Source organism: Myotis myotis, unplaced genomic scaffold, assembly GCF_014108235.1.
Source record: "Myotis myotis isolate mMyoMyo1 unplaced genomic scaffold, mMyoMyo1.p scaffold_m19_p_2, whole genome shotgun sequence".
NCBI classification, from domain to species: domain Eukaryota; kingdom Metazoa; phylum Chordata; class Mammalia; order Chiroptera; family Vespertilionidae; genus Myotis; species Myotis myotis.
In genome coordinates, this window is record NW_023416324.1 from 12,026,766 (window position 1) to 12,047,187 (window position 20,422).

Here is a 20,422-nt window from a genome sequence, read left to right on the forward strand (position 1 = left end):
CCCTGAACACCCGCCATAGCATTGCTGGCCGGAGGCCCCGCCCACCTGCCACAGCACCGCCAGCTGGGTGGCCTGGGCCTCCTTCTGTGGCCATTGGCCGGGTGGCCTGGGCCTCCCTCTACAGAGCCCTGCGATCGATCACCCCTCAGAGGGAGGCCCCGCCCACCTGCCACAGTGCCACCAGCTGGATAGCCTGGACTTCCCTCTTTGGGGAGATTGATTGCGGGGCTCCGAGGGAGGCCTTGCACACCCAGCCAGGACTCCATGATTGATTGCCGTGTGGAGGGTGGCCTGGGCCTCCCTCTTTGGGGCGATCGTGGAACACCACCCTATCAATCACCCTGCCGGCCGGTGGCCTGGGCCTCCCTCTTTGGGGTGATCTATTGTGGAACCCACCATTGATCGCCCCGCAGAGGGTGGCCTGGGCTTCCCTCTGTGGGGCGATTGTGGGGCGATGGCGAGGCCCCCCGACTAATCACATTGCACCTGCCTTTGTTGGCCTGTTTGCCTGTGCGTGTCATAGCATGGTCGTCTGGACGGTCATTCTGCTGTTTGGTCGTTTGGTCAATTTACATATTACGCTTTTATTATTATAGATTATATTATAACCTAGTTTACCAGTCATCTGTTGGTGCACATGCAGGTAGTCCCCTGTCTTGTTCCTACAAGCAAGACTGATGAATATCCTTGTGTCTGCCTCTTTGCATACATGGAGAAAGTTTTAGAAATGGAATTGCCACAACAGTCAACAAGTGTGGGCGAGGATGTGGAGATAGGGAACCCTAGTGCACTGTTGGTGGGAATGCAGTCAACTGTGGAAACCAGAATGGAGTTTCCTAAAAAAATTAAAAATGGAACTGCTTTTTGACCCATTGATACCACTTCCGGGTATATATCCTAAGAATCCCAAAACAATCAGAAAGAATATATACACTCCTGTGTTCATAGCAGTGTTATTTACGATAGCTAAGATCTGGAAACAGCACAAGTGCCCATTGCTAGATGAGTGGAGAAGCTGTGGTACACATGCACAATGGAATATTACGAGGTTGTAAAAAAGAAGGAATCTTACCCTTTGCAACAGTATGGGTGGACCTGGAGATTATTATGCTAAGTGAAATAAGCCATTCAGAGAAAGATAAATGCCATGTGATCTCACTAATATGTAGATTCTAATGAACAAAATAAACTGACGAACAAAATAGAACCAGAGGCATGGATACATGGGACAGAATGACAGATCTCAGAGGGGAGGGGGAAGGGGGAGGACTGGATAAAGGAAGGTGAAGGGATTAGCTCAGGGGTCCTCAAACTACGGCCCGTGGGCCACATGCAAATACAAATATTGTATTTGTTCCCGTTTTGTTTTTTTACTTCAAAATAAGATATGTGCAGTGTGCATAGGAATTTGTTCATAGTTTTTTTTTTAAACTATAGTCCGGCCCTCCAACGGTCTGAGGGACAGTGAACTGGACCCCTGTTTAAAAAGTTTGAGGACCCCTGGATTAGCTAAAGAACATATGCATAGTCCATGGACACAGACAATAGTGTGGGGAGGGCCAAGGGAGTGGGAGCAGGGGCTGGGTGGAAGTAGACGGGGGGAATATGGGGAACATCTGCAGTATTGTCAACAATAAAAAATTTAAATAAAAAAAAATGGAATTGCTAGGGTCAAAGAATGTACACGTTAAGTTTTGGCATGTATTGACATAGACATGGAGGTCTTGTTTCTTATTGTTTCTGATATTTTTTTGAAAGTAAAAATTTGCCTTGTGTGTTATATCCTAATCTAAAACCACATTGTTTTTCTGGGTACATGAATGGCTTTCATTTAGTACTTCAATGGAGTATAAACACAATACCCTATACAAGATTGCCTAGATAATCAGATTCTAAATTGACTGCTTATTTGGGTGACTTGACAATGATAAAAAGAGCTTGTAATTGAGTGTTAAGTACTGTACAGAGGAGTAACTCAGTAATTCTTACAACCTGTGATGTTAGGTTTATTTCTGTTTTACAAATGGAGAAATAGTGTTAAAGAGGTCTTGTAGCTTGACCAAAGTCACACAAAAAGGGGTATATGAGCTGAGGGCTGCTTGACTGCTACTCCATATTGTCTTCCTTGGGCATATTAGAGACTTGATAAATATTTTTTGTATGATTAAGTACTGCTATTTTGTCTCATCTTAAAATAGAGGCAGATTACAACCCTTTTTATAACATTCCAAATGCTCTAGCTACAAATAAGAAGTTTCCTTTAAACTGTTCTTTGAGATCAGAGTGCCAGGATTTCAAAAAGGATTGATCAAGTTAACAAATAAGCCTGTCTAGTAGAAGCACAGATTTTTTTAAGTTTTCTCTTAATTGTAGTGTTCAGATGCTTTCCTTTAACACTAGTAGGCCATTTTGATTTTTGCAAGTTTTAATTTAGAATAAAATGCCCTATTAGGTGTTTGTTTACTCTGTGCCAGGTGATTGTTAGTTGCTTTATATACATTACCTCATTTTTCTTTATAGCAGTTTTTTTTTTGGTTAATCTCCACCTGAGGATATTTTTCCATTGATGTTTAGAGAAAGTGGAAGGAGGAGGGAGAGACAGAGAAAAATATCAATGTGAAGAAGACATGGATTGATTGCCTCCCACACATGCCCTGGGGATTGAGCCTGCAACGGAAGCACTTTTCCTTGATCGGAATTGAACCCAGGACCTTTCAGTCTGTGGGCCAACACTCTATCCACTGACCCAGTGGTCGGCAAACTCATTAGTCAACAGAGCCAAATAGCAACAGTACAACGATTGAAATTTCTTTTGAGAGCCAAATTTTTTAAACTTAAACTATATAGGTAGGTACATTGTTATTAACTTAATTAGGGTACTCCTAAGCTGGCCTTTGCTAAAAACGTCCTCAATCTGAGGGGTCGACCTCAGCGAACGTACCCCCACTTCTTCTAACGCCACTTCTTCAAAATAGACTCGCCCAGGCCGAAAACCGACTTCTGTGCACGGGCCACGAAGTTTCAACCGCACTGTACGTGCGCGCCTGCACGTGGTGTTTTGTGGAAGAGCCACACTCAAGGGGCCAAAGAGCCGTATGTGGCTCGCGAGCCATTTGCCGACCACTGCACTGACCCAAACTCTCTAGGGCTATAGCAGTTTTTTGAGTTGAATGGTACTGTGTAGATGAGAAAATTAAGGTATAGAAGTGAAGTAATTCGCCAGGATTCACACATTGAAGTGGAGCTAAGATTGGAACCCACATGTGCTTGTCTTTAAAAATTCAATGCTTTTTAGCCAACAGGGTTTTAAAAAAAATTAAAAATTTTATTTTTTCATTTGGCCAGCATGGCTCAGTGGTTGAGGGTTGATCTATGAACCAGGAGGTCACAGTTTGATTCCCAGTTAGGGTACATGCCAGGATTGCGGGCTCGATCCCCAGGGTGGTGTGTGCAGGAGGCAGCCAATCAATGATTGTCTCTCATCATTGATGTTTCTATCTCTCCCTTTCCCTTCCTCTCTGAAATCAGTAAACATGTATATTTTAAAATTTTTTATTTTTTTTTCTTGCCACTAATATATGCTCAATACTGTATGAGGTGCTTTGGGAGGGAGATAAAGAAGTATAAGCTTAGTTTTTCCTCTCTGAGGGCCTATAATCTATTAGAATAAGCACACGCACATGTGAATAAAAACAGCATGAGTAACTAGTCACTTGTGTGATTAATTTATTCAGTGAGTACATATTAGTATCCAGCATTGAGCTATCTTCTTGGAATACAGCAGAGTCCCTGCCTTTACAGAGGTTTTCTTATTTTTTATCTGTTTCCTTTGCTGCAATATGACAAATAAATGAGATAATTATAGACTATGATCATACTATAGAGGAAATAAACAAGGTAATATGATAGAAGTAAGGAGAGAGGGGGCTGGATATTATTCTAGGTCCTGTGCTTAGGGAGGATTTTCTGAGGAGGTGATTTGAGTTGAAATCTGAAGGATGAGAAATCAACAGCTTTAAGAATAGGGGAAAGAGTGCTCTTGGCAAGACAGAGCCCTGTATGTTTGAGGAATATAAAGAGATCTGTGTAGCCAGAGCATGGAGAGTGAAGGGGAGAGGAGTATGAAATACGAGATCAGAGCTAAGAAGGGCCTTGTCATGGGCGTTAAGAATTTATTTGGGCAGTTTTTTTTGTTAATCATCATCTGAGTATATTTTGTCCATTGATTTCTAGAGACAGTGGAAGGGAAGAAAGGGAGGAAGGGGGGGGGGAGAAAGAGAAAGAGAGAGAGAGAGAGAGAGAGAGAGAGAGAGAGAGAGAGAGAGGAGAGACAGATAGAGACAGATGGATTGGTTGCCTGCTGCATGTGCTCCAACTAACCTGGACCCAGGATCAAACCTGCAAACCACCTACATGCCCTTGACTGGGAATTGAACCCGAGACCCTGTGTTGCATGGCTGACAGGCTAACCACTGAGACATACTGGCCAGGGCAGAATTTGGGCAGTTTTTGAAAGCTGGAATAGTTAGGGAAGGAAACTCAAGATGGGATTTTAGGATGGAAAGTTAGGTTAGAAATAGGATGAGTTGTAAGGTCAGACATCCATGGTTTGGAGAGATGATGTGAATAAAGTCATAGACTTTGAAATAAGCAACAAACAGTATTGGATAATTTATATAGTATCAGGCAATTGACAGTTGATTAGATGATCAGAATAAGATAGACGATGCAAATTTAGTCTTATTTTTTCCCCAGGTTGTCTAGACCTCGGAGCTGTGGTAAATTCAGATTTGAGATTTGAGATAAGCACAGTGCTCTTATTTTTTGTTATCTGGTCTTTTGCATGAAACAGAGGAAGGTTTGAATGTATCTAATAGCTCCTTGCCTGTTCTTTTTTTTTAATTATTTTTTAATATATTTTTATTGATTTCAGAGGGGAAGGGAGAGAGCTAGAGAGCTAGAAACATCAATGATGAGATAGAATCATTGATTTGGCTGCCTCCTGCACATCCCCTACTTGGGGGGCGGGGGAAGGGGGGGATCGAGCCTGCAACCCTGGGTTCCCTTGGCTGGAATCAAACCTGGGACCCTTTAGTCCGCAGGCCGACACTCTATCCACTGAGCCATATCGGCTAGGGCTCCTTGCCTGTTCTTAATTAAGAGAATAGAATTATATTGCCCTTAATTAAGAGACAAGAATGAGAACATTACCTATAAGGGTGTCAGTGTCAGTAATGTTATGAAAAAAAAGTATGTTGGGGAGGAGGATGATGCTTATTTATTGTCTGTATACCCCACTTAGGATTGTTGCCCCAAGAGAACAGGAACCTTGTTCCAGGCATTGGCCATGTATAAGGAATTAGCACATATTAGTTGCTTAAAGGTATCTTGAATGAATGAATAAATCTACAAGTCTTGGATATTTTGAGGGGAAACCTTATAATTTCCATTCTCTTCCCATGAAAGAAAGTAGTAGTTTTATACATTTCATACTCTTCAATTTTTCCAAATTGTTTTGAGAAATTAAATTTAAAAATTATATAGCTTATTTAAATATGTGCTAATTGGATTTTTAAATGTTATTTTAAAAAACTTTAGCCCTAACCGGTTTGGCTCAGTGGATATAGCGTCGGCCTGCAGACTGAAGGGACCCGGGTTCGATTCCGGTCAAGGGCATGTACCTTGGTTTCGGGCACATCCCCAGTAGGAGGTGTGCAGGAGGCAGCTGATTGGTGTTTCTCTCTCATCGATGTTTCTAACTCTCTATCCCTCTCCCTTCCTCTCTGTAAAAAGTCAATAAAATATATTAACCCCCCCCCCAAAAAAAAACCCCTTTATTATTATTTTTTAATTTTAAATATATTTTTAATTGACTTTTTTTTAGAGAAAGAGGAAGGGAGAGGGAGAGAAACATCAACGTGAAAGCAAAACATCCATCCGCTGCCTGTTGTATGCCCCCTACTGGGGATTGAGCCTGCAATCCATGGAGGACTCTCTCCTACCACAGGGTTGTCTACTTTTTACTGATTGAAAGATATTTTACAGAATTACAGTTTTAATTTATTTTTTCAAATTGTAATGGATATATTTATTACTGAAAACTGAGGTAAACTGCTGGTCATATTTAAGCTTCCTTTGGTTCTTTTTTTAGGCAAATAACTTTTAGCAGTATCTCTATTGCTTTGACTTTTTGAATGAGTGCCAAAGTTTGTAAGATTATTTCCTGTTTTTTGAGGACTCTGGAAACAAATTATAAATTTTAAAAAGGACTGCCCTTGGCTGCCTCCTACATGCCTACCAGGGATTGAGCCTGCAACCCAGGCATGTGCCCCAGCTTGGAATCAAACTGGCAACCTTTCGGTGCCAACCAACTGAGCCACACAGGCCAGGGCTTGACATTGTTTCCACAGGAAGTTAACACAGGATATGCAAACATGTCTGGCCTAGTTTTCTCCATGTTGTTGAAGCTTGCATTGTATATATTGCAAAACCAAAGTTTCTTCTCTGGTCACCTGCTTCCTTCCCATCTGGTGATATTTTAATACATGAAATTATCATTCTTTAAAAAAATATATTTATATTGATTTTTATTGATTTCAGAGAGGAAAGGAGAGGGAGAGAGAAATAGAAACATCAGTAATGAGAAAAAATCATCGATCAGCTGCATACCCCTACTGGGGACCCAGCCTGAAACCCAGGCATGTGCCCCACTGTGATCTCCTGGTTCATAGGTTGATGCTCAACTATTGAGCCACACCGGCCAGGCAATACATGAAATTATTAACACTATATAGCAAATGTTGTGCAGAATAGTTAATTAAATTGGAATTTGATGCTGAAATGACCACTTTTATAATGATAGCTTAGCTCTATATTTGACTACATTTTTAGTAAGTACAAAGAGTACTATAATTATTTTGGAAATAAAAAAAATTCATGTGCTCCTTATTTGGTTGGCATTGTTGATGTTTTAAAAACTATATTAACTTAAAAGTGCCTTTAATCATTCAAAATTAATAGCTAACATTTACTAAGCATTTACTGTATGCCGGACACTGTTTCAAATTTTTTACATGTATTATCTTAATCAACTTATCCTATGAGGAAGGTATTACTGTTTTCATTTTTTAGATAAGGGAATACTGAGCCATAGAGAAGTTAAATAGCTTGCCTAAGGTCACATAGCTTGCATGGTAGAACCAGTCTGACTCCTGAACCAATGCTCTTAACAGGAGACCCACAACTAGTTTCCAAAAGATTGCTGAGCTGTTAAGTTCAGGAATCCTAAGAAATGGAAGATTTGTGGGTATATAGAAAGGGGAACAGCAAACACAAACTCAGTTACTATTTCTTCTGTCCCCTTTCCCCAATAAAATTCAGTAATTGTCTGCAGGGTGAAGAAACAGGAATTGAACTTCTGTTTCTTGCTTCCTCTTCTGCCTTCCTCTTTCCAGTGCCGGCAGCTGTCATGGGTATATACTTGCCCCTATATTTGCAATGAGCACGTTTGTTTTTATTAATGTCAGCTCTCAGGTGAGGTAGTGTAGTGTTTTAGAGCGGGGGCTTGCTTGACAGTCAAGACTGCTTGGGTTTAAATTTCAGCTCTGCTATTTACTGGCTCATTGATCTTGGCCTAATTACTTCACTGAGACTTGGTTTTCTTATCTGTAAAATGGGGATAATGTACACACTTCTAGGGTTGTTGAGAGGATGAAATGTATGAATATATTTAGGACAGTATGTGGCACATAGGAAATGTTTGCTATTGTCTCTGTTATTATTTGAAAACACTTTTTAGGTTGAAACACCTCTGAAGTATATTACTTCATGATCTTTCAATATTCAACATGAATTTTTCATTACGGATGTAAAATGCCTGGGTGATAAAATGATTTACTTTGATAATTTGAATTCTACTTTAAGAAACTATTTCTAGGTGACCTAAAATGTCAGTAATGTTTATCCTAGTTTAGATTCTTATGTTATTGGTATTCCTTATCTTGCTATCACATAGAAAAGTGGTTCTCAAACTTCATTGTACATTAGAATTACATAGGAAGTGTTGTTCGGATTTATGAGATTTGGGGTAAGGCCCAGGAATCTGAATTGTTAATAAACCCAGCCCAAGGTAATTTTGACTGTGGTGGTCTGAGGTGTGATATTTTTGAAATTACTGGTTTAGAGGCTAAATTCAAGCATAAAAGGTAATAACTGTCAGAGTTTTGTTCGTTTACATGTAGGCAGTGATGATTTGTAAACTAAAAAAGCACTTAATTTGTTGTTTAAAGATAGTGATAGGGTCTGTTCCCCTACCTAAATTATTCTGTTAATACCTGTTAGATAACTTGGTTTTAGGGTCTACTCTATAGATACAGAAATGACGCAGGAGATATAGAAATAATACAGGAGTTTTTAGGTGAAGAAGAAATATTTGGGTGGATTTCTTTTGTGTGTGTGTTGTGTGTGTGTGCATGTATTAAATAGCAGCGAATATAGTCAGTTCATTTTAACCTCTGTTTTTGTTGTGCCTGGTATGTGCAAAGCATGAAAACTTTGATTAGGTAGTTCACCTAAGAGAGAAGGAAATACACTGTAAGCTTTTTTTTTTTAAATCCTCACCCGAGGATATGTTTTTATTGATTTTGAGAGAGAGAGAGAGAGAGAGAGAGAGAGAGAGAGAGAGAGAGAGAGAGAGAGAGAGAGAGAGAAAGAAATCGATGTGAGAGAGAAACATTGAATGGTTGCCTCCCATGCTTTCCCTGACTGGGGATTGAACCTGTAACCTTTTTGGTGTACAGGATGAAGCTCCAACCGAGTCACCTGGCCAGGGCTACATTATAAGTTTTGACTCACTGGATGAAAGTAAAATGTGATAGAATTGATTTATTTGACACACTAGGTAGAGAAATTCTTGCATATTGAGTATGAGCTACAAGCCAAATCTTTTTTTTTTTGGTTAATCCTCACTATAGGATATTTTCTCCGTTGATTTTAGAGAGAGAGGGAAGAAGGGAAGGAGGGGTTTCGAGAAAGAGAGAAACATCAATGTGAGAGAGACACATCGATTGATTGCCTTCAGCATGCACCCCTACCAGGGCTGGGGATTAAACCTACAACCCAGTTATGTGCCCAAGACCCTTCAATGTGAGGGCTGATGCTCAAACCACGGAGCCACAATGGGCAGGGTAAGGCCTTGTTTGTATTATTTAATCGTCATAACAACTGTGTGAGGTTTTGATATAATTAGTTCTGTTTTACAGATGAGAAAACAGGCAAAAAGAGATTAAGAGCCTGGCCAGTGTGGCCCAGTGGTTGAGCATGGACTCGTGGACCAAGAGGTCACCGGTTCAGCTCCCGGTCAGGGCATATGCCCAGGTTTTGGGCTCGATCCCCAGTAGGAGGCAGCTGATCGATGATTCTCTCTTAATGATGTTTCTCTCTCTCTCTCCCTCTCTTTTCCTCTCTCAAGTCAATAAAAATATATTTAAAAAAATGTAGATTTTGGCTTCTTTATGCCACAGATATTGAATTAGTAACTAGGCAACCTGATGCTAAAACAGCTGCTGAGAATGAGGGATTACCCTGGTCTGGTTTCTCATGTTGCTCATCTCTTACAGGGGAATGGTGGTGCTCTGCTGCTTGTTGGGTATAGTCCGAGTAACTGTAGCTCTAAGGTTGGATATATGGACAATTCTTTAAAGAAGTGGCCTTTATATTGCTGTGTAATACACATACATGTATACACTCATGGGTGTGCACATACAACTGAAGGAAAAGTTTAACAGAATATTTGGTATACTAAATGGGATTCATTCTGAAATACAAATGGCCTCTTCTCTTTCACTATAGTAAGACATATGTTGCTTTTTACACAAATTTGAACTTTTAAAAACACCAGTTAAGTAGAAATATCCAGGCATTAGAAATTTGACTCTTACTTATTATTGTGACTTTGAGCAAGTCACTATTTCTCGTTAGGTTCTTTCAGTGATAGTAGTTGGGGTACTAGTTCTGTTTTTGCTCTAAATGAATAAATCTGTTGCTAGGTGAAGAAAATAATACATATATAAGTACTAATAAATAAAACAAATATTCTTAATCTTTTTGTAGGTCATCATTGGATTTGAAATATTTAAAGTGGATATAAAACGGTTTCAGCAATGCAGACAATTAAGTGCGTTGTTGTGGGCGATGGTGCTGTTGGTAAAACATGTCTTCTGATATCCTACACAACAAACAAATTTCCATCTGAGTATGTACCGACTGTAAGTATAAAGGCTTTCATCTGTTAGTGAAACATATTATAATTTGATATCCTTTTGAAAATTCTTTCTCTGAGTGTACTGAAATATTTCTGTTGTCTGCCTTTGTTTCCTGTTTTTAAAGATCTTGACTTCTCATGGGTAAATTATATACACTTTAAAATTAAACAGCTGAAAAATCAGTGGAAAGTCAAAAGGGGTGACACAAGGGTTTGCAAGAAGTGCTGGGAGGCAAAACTCCAGTAGACAAGATTCTAAAGAGTGGTGTTCTCGGTTTGGAGAAGTATGCTCTACATCTTGGAATGAGGTGACTTTTTTATTTTTGACATCTTGGCCAATGATTAATCAGTGCTTGGAGGTCTTTTGGAATGCTTTTTGGGGTCTTATAACTTCAGAGGAAGTAGTATGTCTACACTTACTCTCCTGAGGGAGTAGAAGAGAATCTTACGGAGCTGTTGTCTTGGCGCTAATGGAGCTCCAAAGTGGTTTTTAGGGGTGGAGAAGACCTCTGTTTTTGTTATGAGAATACCAACAGAAGCCTTTGGGGGTCCTCTCCCACAAATCTTTTTATTAGCTTCTTGGAAGAATAGAGGGAAAATGGGAATTACCAAGATAATGAAGAGAGAGAGAGAGAGAGAGAGAGAGACACACACACACACACACACACACACACACACACACGGAGAGAGACAGATAGACAGACAGGGAGACAGAGTTATTTAGGGTAACAGTTGTGAAAGAGTGTGTTTGGGGATTCAGTGTTTGTCCCAAGTTGTTGGACCAACCCAGTGGTATAATTATGTTAAACATAGATGTGCAGTCAGTGGTGTGAGGGGAGTAGGGTTGGCCTGGCTTGGCAACATCCACCTCTGTTAAGTGAGCTGTTTTAGGGATTATGGAGCACCTGTGTGGATTAATATTGTTTGTAAGTAAAAAGGAAGAAAATATATGAGTACTTTAGGTTAATCTTCAGAGACATGAGCACTGTTAAGAGGGTGAATTGTTAAAATGTTGGTAATTATGTTTATTTGGAATTGACAGTCTATAATACCCCAAGATGGGTAAAGTGAATGAGGTAGACCAAAATTAGGTTTCTTGGAGAGGGAAAATTTAAATGTATAATTAAATTAAAAAAATCATTTTTTTGGTGTTGGCCCCTTTGGGGACATTATAAGTGAAAGAAATTCTGAGATTGAAGGGGACTTTTAGAGAGCCTGGATCTTGTTTCATAGTGAGGGCAACTGTCAGAATTTTTGTGTTTCAGTTTCCATTAACATTATTTTCTTGTAAACATTTTTGATTGTTTATGACTGTTTAAGGTGGGCTTGTGGGTGCTCTATGTGGTTGTATGTGGATCTCTGGAAAAGGGTGAGGTATGACTTAAGAAAATAACCAATATGGTTTGAGAGCTTAACCACATTAGTTACATTTCCTTGTTCTTGTTATTAAAAACTGACTTTTCCTTTAACTGCCACCTCCCCCATGCCCTTGCTTCCACTCTTGTTTACATTTATTTTATTTATTTAAATATTTTTATTGATTTCAGAGAGGAAGGGAGAGGAAGAGAGAGATAGAAACATCAATGATGAGAGAGAATCATTGATCAGCTGCCTCCTGCACGCTCCCTACACTGGGGATCCTATCCACTGAGCCAAACCAGCTAGGGCTAAGCAAGCTCCTAACCTGTTAAAACATGAATCAGAAAATTAGTGTTAGATAGCTAAAGGGTGTCTTGAAATGTAACATCCTCCTACTAGTTGGAAAGCATTGCTTTTTAATTGTAAATTAATTAAAAGGCATCCATGAATTAGTGTTGGGTCTTTATCCACTTAACACCATTATTTCCCATTTTTACAAATAACTTAATACAGCCATATTAATATATATTGAGTTTGTCATGGGTTTTACAGTCTATTTGCGAATAAAGCATCTAGATCAAAGAAGGTATCTTAGGTCATGTGGTTTGTACCCAGTAACATAAACTTTATTCATGAAATCCTAGCAAATAGTCTTCTAGCTTTAGTTGGACACTTACCTTGATTATCTTGAGGGAACCTTTATTTCTTTCTAACGGGCCTGTTGGCAACAAGGCTCTTCTTATCTTGAACCCTGAAGGGAAAAAGATTATCATGGACTGTCCTAGGAGATTTTAATTCTAGATTAAAAGGAAATGGTCTATGAAGAAATAATTTCTCAGAAGTCAGATTGAACATTGAGGTAAACTTTAAAATTATTGTCTCAAAATTTTCAAACTTAAACATGGTCATTTTGTATAGCTAGGGACTCTGCTACTGTGACATCTCTAACCCTTTGTCCAGGCTGCTGGGGTAGAGCAGACATTTCAGAACACTCCCTGTAATTTTTCCCAACAACCATTTAGCTCATGCAAAGGGCTTGGTCGACATCGTTGTTTATATATAAAGAAGATGGGCTAAGAGAGGAATAAGTCTTAGGAAGGAAACATCACCTTAGTTTAAGAGTTGTCCTAGCTCATTTTGACCACCTCCTTGCACACTAACAGTGTATTTTTATGTTTCTAGGTTTTTGACAACTATGCAGTCACAGTTATGATTGGTGGAGAGCCATATACTCTTGGACTTTTTGATACTGCAGGTGAAAACTTGATATCTTTTCTAATGTTTGGGTCTGTAACTATGACAGTTGCCGGTTGTCTTTTTTTGGACATTTTTGGGAAACTAGCATATTAGCAAACCATTTGCCATTTTTGTAATAGTTAGCAGAATTGAATATCATGATGGTTTTTGCTTGACCAAGAGGCAATCCCAGACCTGGAATGGCAAATAGGAGTTTGGAGGATCCTGGGTGGATGGTGTGGAAAGAGGTAAAGTAGGGTGAGAGCAGAGTACTAGTACATAGACAAGATGTATTATCACTCCCTGAAATTTGTAGTTAGCTTCATAGAGATAGCTTGTTTTTATACTACATTTGAAAACATTTTGAGGGTTATCCAATGTCTAACTTAAAATATTGACATTTGTGGTCAACTTTTCAAATTAAAGGAACAAATTTTTTTCTTTTTGAACTGTAACCAATTCTTCAGTGTTATTTCTTATTTTAACAGTGGCTGCACATCTTAATTTCTGACTTCTCACAAATTTTCAGTTCAGTTAGCCAAAGGGAAATTTCAGTGTTATCCTTTTAGTATGTAGGAATTCTAAATCTTTCACTTTTTATGAATTACCTCTCACTGACTTCTAGCTGACATAATGCTTTTATGGAGTGTATTATACTGCCCAATGCGAGGAACTGTCTAGATTCAATTGGGAGGGTGAAATGGAGAAACAATAGTAAGCAGTTAAGTTTAGAGATCAGTAGCTTTTAATAGTGTCTTAGACCTTTTAACATTTTTGTGAGTTAAAAATTATGTGAGTAATGGTATATTCGAGGAACCTTGGAAAATAAAGAAAAAAAAAATAATGACCTATATCTCATGATATGTAAGGGATTTTGTTTTATGTGTGCCCTTGGAAGCAATCTATATATGTAAAAAAAAGATAATTTAAAATTTTATTTTAAAATTTCAAAGCATATTTTTATAAGCCTTTAAATTTTAATCAGTATTTATTTTTTAGCTATATTGAAGTAAAATACAATAGAATTCACTAATTTTAAGTATTCAGTTTGATAATTTTGCTGATTATAGAGTTGTGTAACCTCTACCATAATCAAGATATATCACCTTAAAAATTTCCTTGTGCCCTTTCCCTGGAAATTACAGACCTGCTTTCTGTCACTGTAGTTTTGCTTTTCTAAAGTTTCATATGAATGGAATCATACAATATGTAGTCTTTTCTGTTTGATTTCTTTCACTTAGCATAATGTTTTTGAGTTTTATCTGTGCTGTATATCAGTAGCTTATTTTTATTGGTGAGTAGTATTTCAATCTATGAATATAGCAAAGTTTATCGTTTATGAGTTGATTGATATTTGAGTTCCACTTTTAAGCTATTATGAATAATGGTGCTATGAACATTTGTATTGACATATTTTTATTTTTATTATTTTAAAAATATATTTTATTGATCTTTTACTGAGAGGAATGGAGAGGGATAGAGAGTTAGAAACATTGATGAGAGAGAAACATCAATCAGCTGCCTCCTGCACACCCCCTACTGGGGATGTGCCTGCAACCAAGGTACATGCCCTTGACTGGAATCGAACCTGGGACCCTTCAGTCCACAGACCGACGCTCTATCCACTGAGCCAAACCGGTTAGGGCTGTATTGACATATTTTATATCTCTTCAGTAAATAGCTTGGAGTGGATAAGCCTTTAGTCCTTTGATTAATATTGACTGTTTAACTTAGGTTGGCAAGACTTTAATTCTAATCAGCCTCATTTTAAACGGCATTTATAAATTTAATGTATTCAGTTTTCTATTTTAAATAATTTAGAGTGCTTGACCTGACAAGTGAAACATTACCAAGCTTTTACATACAGAACTTTAATAAACCTGGTAACTTGTGATTTCCTGTACTAATTTATCTTAAGCTGTTTTCTTTATAGCTTTCATAAAATTCTTAACAATTTCAACAAGAAATGCCAAGTTTAAGATCAGTTACTCAATTGCACATTTTTAACTGGGATCAGAATCATGTTCTTTAGTATGGCATGTTATTTTAAATGTTATAGACATGAGTGTTAAATATAAATAAGGCTAAGTTATTCCTAAATGTAACTGAAAGTTAACAATAACAGTATTTGATTTATTTTACCTTTATATTAGATTCTGAATCTTTCTGGGAGTAAAAAGACATGCATTAAGAAATAATTTTACCATCCCAGGCAAAGTAGGGGCAGGGGGCTTCCATCTCAACTGGTTGAGGTCACTATAAGTCCCAGAGGCCTTTTTTGAGAAGCTCTGGAGACCTGAGGCTGAGGTGTCCAGGGTGAGTTTCCTATCTTTGACACACTTGAGGAGACTCCATTTTCTTCTTCAAGGCCTTAATCTCAGAGTCCCTTTTCCTTGTTCAAGTCATGACATTAACTCAGTTTTCTTCTAAAGCTTTCATCCCCATTGAGATGGCGACTGACTTTAACTGTTTGGTTGCATTTAATCTGTTGACTGTCATTTTGTTTTGAATTCTTTTTATAGCCTTCCTACCTCATGTTTGGCTGCAACTATTATGGTTATAGTTAAATAAAACTATTAAGCCCAGAGATAGGCTTCTCCCTCTGTTAAGGCCTTATTTCTATTTCTCCTTTTGATCACAACAGTAAATTCTTGCTAGTGAGTTCCCCACAATTATTGTGTTTTTTGCTTCTGCAAATGATTTATTGCCGTGTATATATTTTTATATTTAGCTTTTTAAATTTAACATGTTTACTTAACATAGACTTTTCCCCATGCTGTAGAACCATTACCCCAAAGCCAATTGCTTTGTATGTCATAATTTAATTGTTATTCTTTTAAAAAAATATTTTTTATTGATTTCAGAGAGAAGAAGGGAGAGGGAGAGAGAGATAGAAATATCAATAATGAGAGAGAATCATTGATTGGCTGCCTCCTGCACACCCCACACTGGGGATCAAGCCTGCAACCTGGGCATGTGCCCTGACTGGGAATCTAACTGTGACCTCCTGGTTCCTGGGTCGACACTCAACCACTGAGCCACACCAGCTGGGCTAATTATCATGTTTTGATAGCTACTCTAAATTCTTATATTCTCTCTCAATGGTGGGCAAAAAAAAAAAAAAAATTATTGGCATACAAAATATTTAACTTGTCTTTCCTGCCCTTTTAAATTTTTTTATTAAGTGTAGAGTTCAGTGTCATTAAATATTTCTTTTTAATACATAGGATTGCTGTAGCTCAGTTTTGAAATTAGAGTATTAAATCCTTCCCCTGTGACTCCTCCCTTCTCCTCACAGTTTGGAAGTGTGTGTGGCTATTTAAAAAATCATTTTAAAATATATATTTTATTGATTTTTTACAGAGAGGAAGGGAGAGCGATAGAGAGTTAGAAACATCAATGAGAGAGAAACATCGATCAGCTGCCTCCTGCACACCCCCTACTGGGGATGTGCCCGCAACCAAGGTACATGCCTTTGACTGGAATCGAACCTGGGACCCTTGAGTCCGCAGGCCAATGCTCTATCCACTGAGCCAAACTGGTTAGGGCTTTAAAAAATCATATTATCTGAAAATAAATTGCAAGCCTACAGAATAGTCGCAAGAATAGTTCCAGGAGCGCCCATAGGCTTTAACCAAATTTACCAATTGTTAACATTTTCCCCTATTTGCTTTACTGTTCTTTTTAAAAATATATATATTTTTTGTTGATTTCAGAGAGGAATGGGGGAGAGAGAGAGAGAGAGAGAAACATCAATGATAAGATAGAATAATTGATCGGCTGCCTCCTGTACACCCCCTGCTAGAGATTGAGCCTGAAACCTGGGCATGTGCTTTGACTGGGAATTGAACTGTGACCTCCTGGTTCATAGGTCAACATTCAACCACTGAGCCACGCCAGCCGGCTGGGCTCTTTTATGACATTTTTAAAATGACATTATTTTAATACAGGTCTAGTCTCTCTTCCTCCTCCCCTTATAAAATGTTCCTTATTTTGAGTTTGGTCTGTGTTTCCTCATGATTAGACTCATGAGGAAACACAGACCAAACTATGCTATTTGTTTGGACTATCACTTTAGTGATGTCTTCTTTAAGATATAAATCTGGAGGCGCATGATCTTCATCTGTCACTCACTGCTGTTGATATTCATGTACCACTCACTGGTGATGGTCATTTTCATCAGTCAAGATGATGTCTGGTTTCTTCACAATTAGTTTACATTTCCCCCCTCTGTGGCTTATAAATAATCTTTTAGACCATGCAGATATTATTCTTTTCACCAGAATTTTTCCCCATGGATTTAGCATCCATTGAGTATTGTTGAATTATATTTTTTTCTAGGCATTCTCAGTTTCAGATACTGGTTTTATTTGCGCACGTTAACTAATGTGAACCTGCTTTGGTAGTCAGGAATGGGCAATGAATATTGTAAATTGGGTTTCACTGAGATTTTCGTTTCCTTAGATGGTTTCAGTGTAATCATTTCTTAATCAGATCTGAGTTAATTTTTAACCATTTCTGTAGCAACAGTTCAATGTGTTTAGTACACTGTTGTTGGATTGCTAATGGACACAAAGATTGAAAACTTCAAACTGGTAATAAAGCAAATAATATATACCATTTGTTATATTCTAATGGCTTGAAATATTAAGTAGAATTAGCACAGTGAGAATTTTCTCAAATATTATCTATATATATAAAAGCCTAAGTGACCACCTGACCATATGATCGGTAGCTATGATGCGCACTGACCACCAGGGGGCAGATGATCAACACAGGAGCGGCTGAGCTGTGGTGACTTGGCAGCAGTGGTTCTCGGGTGATGCACCCCAGAAACAGGAGGGAGCCCGATTCCAGGGTGCGTCACCCAATAACCACCCTCTTGCAATCTGGGACCCCTTGGGGCAGGGGTCCTCAAACTTTTTAAACAGGGGGCCAGTTCACTGTCCCTCAGACCGTTGGAGGGCTGGACTATAGTTTAAAAAAAAACTATGAACAAATTCCTATGCATACTGCACATATCTTATTTTGAAGTAAAAAAACAAAACAAGAACAAATACAATACTTGTATTTGCATGTGGCCCGCGTGCCGTAGATTGAGGACCCCTGCCTTGGGGGATGTCAGAGAGCCAGTTTTGGCCCAATCCCTGCAGGCCAGGCTGAGGGACCCCGCCTGTTGGAGTGACCCCGCTCACTCTGCAGATGCCCTCTGAGCCACTGTGCTGCCCTAGGTGTGGCTGGCCAGGGAGGGACTGCGGGGGGTGGTGGTGGGGGGAGGGTTAGCTCCAGGTCATGTCTGACCCATCTCACCTAGTCCTGCCCTGCTGGCCACATTCTAATTAATTTCAATGTGCATGAATCCGTGTACCAGGGCACTAGTATTATATAAAGCCATACATTTTATTAGATAAGTTGCTTTCTCGTTAACGATCATTGTGCTGTTAGCTGCATATTTAATTTGTTGACTGGTAATTTTAATACTATGAGGATACCAACATTGAGTTGATGATTTCTCCATTTTTTTTTTCCTTCCTAGGGCAAGAGGATTATGACAGATTACGACCGCTGAGTTATCCACAAACAGATGTATTTCTAGTCTGTTTTTCAGTGGTCTCTCCATCCTCATTTGAAAATGTGAAAGAAAAGGTGAGTTGGTCAGGTATTCTTTCCTGAAAAATGTTGTCACAGAACTTCTATTGACTTGAAAATAGATCTAGAGCAGCTGTGGGCAAACTACAGCCCGCGGGCCGGATGCGGCCCGTTTGAAATGAATAAAACTAAAAAAAAAAAGACCGTACCCTTTTATGTAATGATGTTTACTTTGAATTTATATTAGTTCACACAAACACTCCATCCATGCTTTTGTTCTGGCCCTCCGGTCCAGTTTAAGAACCCATTGTGGCCCTCGAGTCAAAAAGTTTGCCCACCCCTGATCTAGAGGCTTGTGGGTTAATGAAAGTGTAATTTTTAAAATACCTTTTCCCTAGTGGGTGCCTGAGATAACTCACCACTGTCCAAAGACTCCTTTCTTGCTTGTTGGGACCCAAATTGATCTCAGAGATGATCCCTCTACGATTGAGAAACTTGCCAAGAACAAACAGAAACCTATCACTCCAGAGACTGCTGAAAAGCTGGCCCGTGACTTGAAGGCTGTCAAGTATGTGGAGTGTTCTGCACTCACACAGGTGAGGACTGTGCGGAACCCGATTTTTATTTACAGCTGAATAGTTTGTTCGAGCATTAGGATTCAGGGGCTGTTTCTAACAGTGGTCAAGAAAGCTGCCTAGGAAGACTATGATCAGCTTCATAGTTTTTATATCTTTTTCTGGATGTCTGTATTATGGAGAAATTACTAGTCTCTAAGTAAAGCTCTTGTGTTGGTGAGCTTCCATGTTGTGTTGAGTCATTTGTAGTGGTCAGGGATTGTGTTAAAAAAAAAAAATTACAGGAAAGGTCCAGGTAAGCACAAATTTACAATACCCCCCTTTCCCCCCCATACACCTTAAATTTTCATCTAAATAGTACTTACCTTTCCTTGTCTATTCTATTCTGACAATTGATGCTGTACTGTTTCTGGGATAGGGAATTAGTCATAATAGAGACTTTCATGTCAGAGAAAGTTGCCATGGCTGTTTCTTAAGTATGCTTATATGTATAGTGTCTCTACAGTTTTGGGAGGCATTCCTTCTTTATGTGGCCCTCTTTCCTCTGTCTCTTTCTGAATGATTTAATTGAAACTCTTCTCATAGCTTGATGGGAAATGTCAGATTCTGAGGACAGGGAGCAGCGCTAGAGTGTGTAGACTGAGTGTTGTAACTAACCTGCGGTTTCATTTTTTTGACTTTCATGGTTATTGCAACTGATTCTCCCATTTGATTCTCTTGTCTGGGGGCAAAGGAAAGAATTATGGAACTAATTCGTGCAGGACTCATTTATTTTACTAGTTACTGGTGGCTTTGACTTTTGAACAGTGAACAAAAACATACCTAAGTAAATTAGGGCAGGTTTGAAGGGAAGAGATTTTTTCAGTTACATTAATCTTGATTATATGTATAGTAAGATAAATGGCATATATAGTTGCATATTATGCATATATTAGGTATTTAGGATGTGGGGCCTAGACATAATTCAGTAATCTTCAGTTTAGCACTAGGTTGGATAAAGATAAAATTTTCATGTTTATCTGGATGTTACACAGGATAATTTCAAGGCCTAATATTCTCCCAAACCCAGTTTTCCTTGGCAATTTAGTTGTATTGTAAAAGCAGATATTTAAAACTAAATAAGATTTTACATCTTATCACACACAGCACTTACTGAGATTTTAAAAAAATGCCTGATGCTTCTGTATTTTGATACCATACTCAGAAAAGTGTTCATGTGTTTGTTGGGGAAGGATATGTGTGGAACGTGTGTGTCAGATTATAATTAATTATTATATGCATCTTTTGCATACCCCTTTTCTCTAAATATGGATTGTTTTGGGGGTGGGGGCAAGTGGACCCAATTTTAGGTCACTGATGAAGCTTATTTTAAAGAATTGGATGCTTCCATATATGACTTTTT

At 38.7% G+C, this 20,422-nt stretch overlaps 1 protein-coding gene across 3 annotated transcripts in view; it reads left to right on the forward strand.

Annotated features, from left to right (window-relative positions):
• Positions 1-20,422, forward strand: part of CDC42 (cell division cycle 42) — a 38,309-nt gene that overhangs the window by 13,271 nt on the left and 4,616 nt on the right. For 2 of the 3 annotated variants that reach the window (XM_036347355.1, XM_036347357.1), the window contains exons 2-5: positions 10,111-10,265; positions 12,803-12,875; positions 18,393-18,502; positions 18,844-19,041. In XM_036347355.1, the coding sequence (XP_036203248.1) occupies positions 10,161-10,265; positions 12,803-12,875; positions 18,393-18,502; positions 18,844-19,041 (486 nt within the window). In that variant the 5' untranslated portion in view covers positions 10,111-10,160. Of the gene's footprint in view, positions 1-9,023; positions 9,186-10,110; positions 10,266-12,802; positions 12,876-18,392; positions 18,503-18,843; positions 19,042-20,422 lie in introns of those variants that run through there. The other variant, XM_036347356.1, reaches the window with a different exon arrangement.